The 8403-nt window shown below is 29.3% G+C and overlaps 3 protein-coding genes across 7 annotated transcripts in view; 1 reads left to right on the plus strand and 2 right to left on the minus strand.

The window, feature by feature from the left end:
- The first annotated feature begins 238 nt into the window (after positions 1–238).
- Positions 239–4424, plus strand: LOC100742649 (protein disulfide-isomerase TMX3). 3 transcript variants are annotated; one of them, XM_012392703.3, is made up of 10 exons: positions 239–518; positions 1023–1080; positions 1387–1426; positions 1508–1671; positions 1766–1949; positions 2799–2943; positions 3054–3294; positions 3374–3566; positions 3648–3840; positions 3923–4424. In XM_012392703.3, the coding sequence occupies exons 1-10, from the start codon at positions 476–478 to the stop codon at positions 3955–3957; spliced, it is 1296 nt and encodes a 431-aa protein (XP_012248126.1). In that variant the 5' UTR covers positions 239–475; the 3' UTR covers positions 3958–4424. The 3 variants fall into 3 exon arrangements, with proteins under 3 accessions (XP_012248126.1, XP_003484408.1, XP_024221432.1); XM_003484360.4 differs by having other exon boundaries at positions 240–518; positions 1032–1080; positions 3923–4177; XM_024365664.2 differs by lacking the exon at positions 1023–1080 and having other exon boundaries at positions 243–518; positions 3923–4177.
- A 203-nt stretch (positions 4425–4627) lies between these two features.
- On the minus strand, positions 4628–5913 carry LOC100742768 (programmed cell death protein 5). The gene is made up of 4 exons (XM_003484361.3): positions 5554–5913; positions 5159–5267; positions 4919–5082; positions 4628–4854 (listed from the first exon to the last, which is right to left on the minus strand). The coding sequence occupies exons 1-4, from the start codon at positions 5617–5619 to the stop codon at positions 4810–4812; spliced, it is 384 nt and encodes a 127-aa protein (XP_003484409.1). The 5' UTR covers positions 5620–5913; the 3' UTR covers positions 4628–4809.
- A 414-nt stretch (positions 5914–6327) lies between these two features.
- The window catches only part of LOC100744309, a 10929-nt gene continuing 8853 nt past the window's right edge, over positions 6328–8403 (minus strand). For all 3 annotated transcript variants that reach the window (XM_033323269.1, XM_033323045.1, XM_033322792.1), the window contains 2 exons: positions 7235–7842; positions 6328–6881 (listed from right to left, as the gene is read on the minus strand). In XM_033323269.1, the coding sequence (XP_033179160.1) occupies positions 6434–6881; positions 7235–7842 (1056 nt within the window). In that variant the 3' untranslated portion in view covers positions 6328–6433. The remainder of the gene's footprint in view (positions 6882–7234; positions 7843–8403) is intronic.

Here is an 8403-nt window from a genome sequence, read left to right on the forward strand (position 1 = left end):
AATTAGTATGCTTATTATTAGTTGACTATAATGTTTTATTCAATTCTTCATTGATAAATATTTCACTTTAATGAATAATAGAAAATACGGCAAAAAATATTTGTAGTTATTTCCGATTTTGTCATGACTATATTACTTTTGTAACTTTAATATTCAAGTGAATTTATGTGTATTTTAGATTATTTAAAATTTGCGATTAATGCATTTTTAAATCTCCTCCCCGTTGTTTTCGTATAATGCATGTAGAGATGCAAAATGCAAAAGTGAGTTCAGAAGATGCCGGTATAAAAATCGTATGGCGTCACAGGACGAAAACATGGTAGAGGTGTATCGGATTTTATCGTGTGTATTTCAATTTCACAGCTAAGAACGTTAATTACCTTAATTATGTGAAAGTAAATTAATCAAATATAATATTTTTGATCTTAAGATTTAACAAAATAGGCTTTTCTCAATAAAAAGCCTTTTTGCTGCAATGGTAACAATAACGAAATTGGTGCTCATCGCAGTTATTTATGGTAAAGTTATTTATCGCCATTAACTGTTTATAAGACGTAACTTTGTTGTGGATACTAGTTTGATAAAAATATGAAATTAGTATTAAGTAGTAAATTACTTCATAACCTCCAAATGTTACCGATCGATAACTTACTAAAGTTTAGTGTTTAGCATTAAAATCTTTAATTTGATTTCATTCATTGAAATGTCTTGTTTATTAATTAGATTTGTTTAATATTTTAAAGATGACATTTCTTTTTATTAATGTTTTTACTGGCTGTTTTTACTGTTTTTAACTGGATATATAAAAACCAATTATGTTGAAATTTTAATAGATAATATCTTTTTTAAATATATTTAATTTTTTTAAACATTTACTTGTGATTTTAACATTTATTCCTTTTATTTGCATACTCTGTACTTTTAAAACTACACTTAATTTATATGCATATAAAGTAATTTAAATTGACTTCATTTATGTTATTATCTTTTGATACAGTTAGTATTATTAAAACATAATTCAGTTTTTTCAGGTATTTTTACTCCTGTAATAGCATCACGTGTACTTGAACTAAGCGACAGGTATATAATGATTGATGTCTGTTATATGTAGACTATGGTTGTTTATGCATTTTTGGGAAATTTAGGATTCCAAAAAAATCTAGAAGTACATACAATATGCAAAAATATATACAATATTTAAAGTAGATCACTTGTTATGATATTTAGGAGACAAAACAAATTTCTACTTAGATTTCATTTTTTTAATTATGTTCATAAAAGTATAAAATTGCATGAACATCCAGTTTAGTTATATTTTATATTTAATTAATGATATATATTTACATGTATATGTATAAAATTTTAAATATTCAATTTTTTAAATAGATTTTTGGATATTCATAAAGATGGGCAGTGGCTTGTCATGGTATAAATATAAAATATCTGATACATTATGTTTTTATGTAAAATTACTGCTTATAAACTACAAACATTACTTTTTCTATAGATGTATGCACCATGGTGTGCACATTGCAAAAGATTAGAACCAATTTGGTCTCATGTAGCGCAACATTTACATGCGACATCAATAAGAGTTGGAAGAGTTGATTGCACCCGATTTACAAGTGTTGCTCATGCTTTTAAAGTTAAGGGATTTCCAACTATTATATTGTAAGAACAAAGTTGGATTTATTTTTATAGCTTTGTATATATATACATTTAGTGATACATTTCTCTACTGGTATTATTTCTCTTTTCTATATAGCTTAAAAGGTGAGCAAGAATTTGTATATCATGGAGATAGAACACGAGATGAAATAGTAAAATTTGCATTAAGAGTAAGTGGCCCACCTGTTCAAGAAGTAACAAAAACTCAAAGTTTCGACACAATTAAAAGGGAACGTGATCTATACTTTTTATATGTTGGAGAACGATCTGGACCATTATGGGTAAAATAAAAATTTTGTTTTGCATAAAAACTAATAGAAATGTTATTAATGTTATGAGCTGAGACTTCGAGCAACGCGAGAAGCCGGCGAACATATTCTTATGGAATACAGTTACAATACTAGTCTTGACTAATGGTCTATCATGTAACTTTGATCAATAAAAATCGACGCGATTCGAGTGATAAAGTTGTATCGTGTGGGTACGTTCAATTATGTTGTACAGGATTGCGGGATTGGATGTTAGGTTTTAATAATTATACTCGAATTTATACAAGAATACAAATATATGCATTGTAATCAAGAGATTGTTCTATGTGAGTGTGTATCGCGGATAAATGAGTATTATATGCGTTACCTTATGGTTTGGTTGCTCAGTTTTGACGCACTGGCAATGCGGAAACTAAGAGCAGCGTGAGGGATTGTTAAACAGAATTTAGACCGACACGCGGACTTTGAAGGGTTAAAGTTTGATCGAAAAAAAACTTCACCTCGATCTCACTATATTAGCTTTTAATGAACGCAACGCGGAATTACACAATCTGTTCTGTCTAAGAAGCATATTTTTTGGTTTTTTATATACCGTAAAGATCTCGGAACTCTATTGTAGGGGTGGATCAAGGAGTTTAGTGTACGTATATGGAAAATGTAACTCTTCAAGATTTCCAAGAACGATATCTTCCGGATGTTTATCACAACTGATATCCCAGCACAATCGCGACTGTATCTCAGCTTAGATAAATATTTCAAAATAAAGGTGTTTCTGTTTTACAGAATTAAAAAACTACAGGTGAAGACCGTTCTTCATCTGTAACATTAATGAAGATTTTAATTTAAATGAATATGTTTTAGGAATTTTATCATAAGACTGCAGATGTGTTCCAACCACATGCATTTTTCTATCAGTCTCATCCAAATGTTGTTAGTAAACATGCTCCTGTGGAAAATACTCCTGCATTGTTTGTCTATAAGGAAAATTTACATTATAATTTTAGTGGTAAATATTTGTAAAATATTGATATTACCTATAAAAATATATTTTTCATAATTATCAATAATATCAATGAATAAAAAAATTAATTTTTAATAACAAATATTTTGTAATAGGCCATGACATAAATAATATAGAAAAGTTAAATGAGACAGTATACAAATGGATAAATGCAGAACGTTTTCCTACATTCCCAAAAGTAACAAGAGGAAATATAAATCAACTTTTCCTGACAAATAAAAATCTAGTATTGGCAGTAGTAGAAGAAAATCAACTAGAAGAAATACCACTACACATGACACGGTTCAAAGATATGGTAGAATCTATAATTAAAAGCAAGCGAGAAAAATATCATGAGTAAGTTACATTTTATGAATTTGTATATTCTTTATTTTATTATTCAAAATGTGATTATAATTACTGTTTTGGCATTTAGTCAATTTCAGTTTGGTTGGATAGCTAATCCAGATCTAGTCAATAGTATAGCAATGATGGTTTTACCATTGCCAAGCTTAATTGTTATTAATACTACAACAAACCACCATCACATTCCAGAGGATGAAACAGAAAAACTGACTCCTCATGTGATAGAGTTGTTCCTAGAGCAAATTCGAAATGAAAGTGCTCCGGTATATAAGATATATTTTTTAAATAAATTTAAGATACTTTATGTGGTTAGAAAAAATTAACATTATGGCATATGTTTTCAGCGATATGGTGGAAACAGTTGGTTAATTCGTATATATAGATCATGGTTTGAATTAAAAACAACTCTTTCTGCAATGTGGATGGGTAACCCCATTCTAACAATGGTTTTGTTTGGTTTACCAGCAGGATTCTTATCCTTAATATGTTACGGTATTTGTTGTCCAGATATTTTAGATGCAGATGACGATGAAGAAGGTACATATTTCTTTTTCTGCAAACCAGTATCTATCTATGAATATTCATATTATTACTTTTTTAATGTTAAATGATTTTCCAGATCATCCAGGAGCAAATCATATGAAAAAAGATTGAAATAACTGAATTATTGTATTGTTTATATTAAACAGTTTTAAAAAATTTTTAATCTATTGTTTCTAATTTCATTTAGGTAATATTTATTAATTTTATACTACAAAATTTCGAATTACTGAGACGCTTTATTTATTATTCATTAGTGTAACAAAATTATATGAATTATGAAAGTGATTATTTTTGTAGTCAATGCAATGAAAGAGATTCTATGAATTATAAATAGAATGATAAAGATTTATCTTAGCTAAATGGAACTTTCATAAGACAATACAAATCATGTAAGTAAACGAGCTTTTTTTAAACTGCATAATAAATTTGTTTTACATTGAAATATGTAAATGTACTAAAGTTTTATGTAAAGAATGTAAGTGGCAAATAATGTTCTGTATACTTATATTTGGAATTACAGATGTATGTTTGTTTATGTAAATATAGTGAAAAGTATTTCATATCAGTGTTTACGTAAAGATTGTATATTTGATTTAAAACATGATAACTGTTTTAGGGATGGGGACCTATTACATTTTAAGTGTAGATTTATCTATATTTAATAAAAAAAATACTGTAATTGTACTTTAAATTTCTTTTTTATAAATATGGATAAAATTAACTAAATAAAAAAATATATAGGTGGAAAGGTGGATATAGAAATTTGAAAATAAAATCTGGATTAAAATAAATCCTGATACCTGACTTCAATTTTTTATTTCAATATATCATAAAAAATAAAAACATATGACTAATTAAGCGTACAGTTGTATTGTAATGTTAATACCTGTTCAAAAATTAAACAGAGAATGTTATGTCACTGTTTGTCATGGTTTGATAACCATGTATAAATATATGTATTTGCTATAAATCATCATCAGAATCCAATGCTGCTCTTCGTCTGTCAAACTGAAATTAATTATTTACAATTTTATTTTTTTCCGAAAATGTACATACATATATTGCAACTAACCTTCACAACAGTTTTTCGTTGTGTTTGTTGATTTACGCTTTCAAGTAAACTGATAAGTTCTTTTTCCCCTAATTTACCAGGTAACTGACCTCGTTGAGCCATGTTTAATATCATATCTTCTATCATTTTTCCTTTTTCAGGTTTTCCAAGACTTAATGTATTTACTAAAGAAGTAGTGTACATTAGAAAATTTTATACATCATATGTATATATATAATTTCATTATATTAATGGTCTTACATCTTGCTCTAGCTGATTGACTTAATACTTGGGTGAGAATGGAATTCTTCATGTCTTCCATTTGATGCATTTTTTCCTCCATTGCTTGTTTATTCTCTACATTATTACTCTGAACATTTATAAACGAATCACAATGTAATAACGATAAAAAATCAGTAATAAATGTTTATTTAAGTAATATCAGTATGCATATATGGTTATAAATAGCTTGAGCTGGCCAAATTTAAATTCAGTAAAATAACTTTAGTCATGAGATTGGAAATAATATACTATAATCGTTTATTATTTTCATTTGATTTTTATTGATGGTCTTATTAAATAAATTATCGTTATACACACTTGTCAAAAATGGTTATGTATTATATAATATTTTGTCTCTAATACAACTGATTTACCTTATATTGTGACTGCAACTGAGCTAATCGTTGTTGTCGTATTGCTTCAAGTTCTGGATCTGACATGTTTTATAGCGTTAATTTTTCACTATTTGATGTTTAATAAATTTTATTGGAACTCAATATTTTCTTTGATGTATACACTTTCTTCCCAACCTAATTCTCGGTATAGTATGTAACAAGACGATCGACTAGCGAGAAACATGAAGGTAGTCAAATATACACAATCAAACTCGAACGTAGAATGTTTAGTTAAAATTTAGATTCGCAATGAAATAATTCGGTGTAATTATATTTGTATATCAGCAAATATTTTTTAAATATGGAGAGTAGAAGAGTAGAAAAATTGTATATTGTATAATTATGTATGATAATGAGTTGTTATGAACAATAATTTGTTATCTACTGAATACAGTTTAATCTTAACACAATTACAAATTATCGGGTTGGCAATTAAGTGATTGCAGATTTTATCATTATCACCTAATGACAAAATCCTCAATTACTTAGTTGCTAATCCAATATTACAATTGACCTTGCTAAATACGTTAATTAAGGTAATTTAATAAAAAATTTTAATTTGACCTTATTTATTATTATTACTTGAAATATTGTAAACATGTATAATTTTAGGTATACTCAAAGTTAGTAATTTAGAGGTATTTAATTAATTTCATACTTTATTAAAATTTAAATAAAATGAACTGTGTTAAAATTATACATATGTTACACTTATATTTGGAAAAATGAAATATTAATAAATATACTATACAATTTATATTTATACAGAAACTTTATTGTTCTTGATCAGTATATTAAAAAGTACAAAGCCCTTTTAATTGTACATTTAATTTTGCACATTTAATATGTGTTCATTAATTTAGATAGTGTTTGTACTATCATACCATGGTGGCATCCAATTTGCTGGAGGTTTTGCTCTTCCTCTAGAAATAGGGAGAGTACCATCAATATTGTAATTTCTATCTGTTTGCCTTCTGCGAATCTCATTTTTATTTGTGTCAAAGATTCCATTATCCAAAACAACAAATGATTGGCCATTAGAGTGTTGCTTGGTGCTTTTACCAAAACTAGGAGAATATGGTCTGATAGTATTATTTTGAAGTACACAATCTGGTGAAGGATTATGTGTCCTTCCGGAAGACTGAAATGGTGGCGAATGTCTGCGTCGGAATCCTCTGGGTTCATCATCGACATTACAGACATGAAGTCGGTATGTTGGACTAGTTGATCTATCTTTCACTTTGGTACATTCCGGCATATTTACCTGTGTTTGTCTTTGCATATGTGTTTGCGAAGATTTCGAACTCCTATATTGTAATAATATTTGTTTCAATTAGTATATTAATTATAGACAAGCTACGCTTAAATCAAATGTATATATGTATGTAATTATTCTCTGAGGCATTAGCAATACACTAGACCTTTATATAGATATTGAATTTTACCAATCTTATTGAACATAAAGAAGTGTTACAGTATAATATAGAATTTATTAAATTCCTATTTACAAATCAAACAATCTTTTTGTATTTCTTCATTAATATGTCGGAACTAATTAATTATTATCTGATTAATTTCGTTCGTCGTATCATAGAAATTCATCATAAACGCGAAATTTAAGATATCTATGTTAAAATAAATTAAAATTTCAAATGCAAACCTTTGGCCACCTGTTGGTGGTTTTCCATAGACATTATCTTCATGAACTCGAGTATGTAGCACTTGGAACGCGTCCTGATCTTGAGCGGCATTTGTGAAACCAAATTGGTCTGCATTATTTATCCAATAATTTTCTTTTCGCCTGGAAGCGCTTAAACTACGATCTCGTTTACGATGCATTCTCAGTTCGTTTTGTAACTGATTCTCATGTTTCGAACAATAAGCTGTCTTATATTCCGGTTCAAGATCAAGATTACCCTCCAAACGTAAGTTGGCCGGCATTTTTAAAGTTTCAACCCTTGGTATATGACCATAAGGAATATATTGGGCTCGAACTTCACTTGTGAAATCGTGATCATGTCGTTTGGGCTCTTGTCTACCGAAACGTGTATATTTTGGAAGAATGTACGTTGATCTCAAGTTTAACGGTGGTTTTCGATATACTGGGTGGTCTCTTTGATAATCTAAATATTTCGAATTATATTCCGGATCTTGATCAATTTTCGATGTAAATCTGGGCGTAGGTGAGGGAGATGATATTTTCGTGCCATCCGCTCGTCCAATTTCATCTTCTGGCTTTACGATTTTAGGTCTCTCCCTTGGAAAATCCTATAAATTGTTAATAATTGTTAATAATTTTGTACGATAAAAATGAGTTGCTCATTGAAAAAGGGGCATGTATCGCATCTACGGTGGCTATGAAAGTATTTCTATATAAATATGTCGGGTTTACATTAGAATTAGTGTTAGGGGCGTGAAGCGAATCTTCGTTTGGATTACACGTCGTCGTTATGCAATAGAAAAGACATTGGCTAGTGCAAATACGATTAACATAGAACCGGACAAGTAACCGTGGTAATTAGATACTCGAGAAACTAATGACAATGATCCTAGGTTCAATAACGAATCCGCGGACAACGGGACGGTAGCCGTACGCACTCGCAAAGATCTAAGTCGGATTCTGTGTTAATGGTCGCTGGCGTTAATCTCTTTTTTTTGTCAATGAGACCGCAAGAGAGAATAACTTTCCGTCCCGGTGACACCCCAGAGGAAAACTATGACGGGGTGTGTCTAAGAGCATGAGATCATCGGATTCGTCGGGGATATCACACGTTCGGAAAGTAAGGGAAATTGACGTTGCTGCTACTTGGCCAATCTCCACATCGGTAG

The sequence above is a fragment of the Bombus impatiens genome, unplaced genomic scaffold (assembly GCF_000188095.3).
Source record: "Bombus impatiens unplaced genomic scaffold, BIMP_2.2 scf_0008, whole genome shotgun sequence".
NCBI classification, from domain to species: Eukaryota; Metazoa; Arthropoda; class Insecta; order Hymenoptera; family Apidae; genus Bombus; species Bombus impatiens.

What these genes read in the sequence shown, in the direction of transcription:
- LOC100742768 (XM_003484361.3), bottom strand. Translation starts at nt 5,619, where the DNA reads ATGTCAGATCCAGAACTTGAAGCAATACGACAACAACGATTAGCTCAG. An exon ending in AGTTGCAGTCACAATATAAG is followed by an intron (nt 5,268 to 5,553) that starts GTAAATCAGTTG and finishes ATAAATGTTCAG; the next exon opens with AGTAATAATGTAGAGAATAA. An exon ending in AACGAAAAACTGTTGTGAAG is followed by an intron (nt 4,855 to 4,918) that starts GTTAGTTGCAAT and finishes AATTAATTTCAG; the next exon opens with TTTGACAGACGAAGAGCAGC.
- LOC100742649 (XM_012392703.3), top strand. Translation starts at nt 476, where the DNA reads ATGGTAACAATAACGAAATTGGTGCTCATCGCAGTTATTTATG. An exon ending in GCTCATCGCAGTTATTTATG is followed by an intron (nt 519 to 1,022) that starts GTAAAGTTATTT and finishes AACATAATTCAG; the next exon opens with TTTTTTCAGGTATTTTTACT. An exon ending in TTCGAAATGAAAGTGCTCCG is followed by an intron (nt 3,567 to 3,647) that starts GTATATAAGATA and finishes ATATGTTTTCAG; the next exon opens with CGATATGGTGGAAACAGTTG.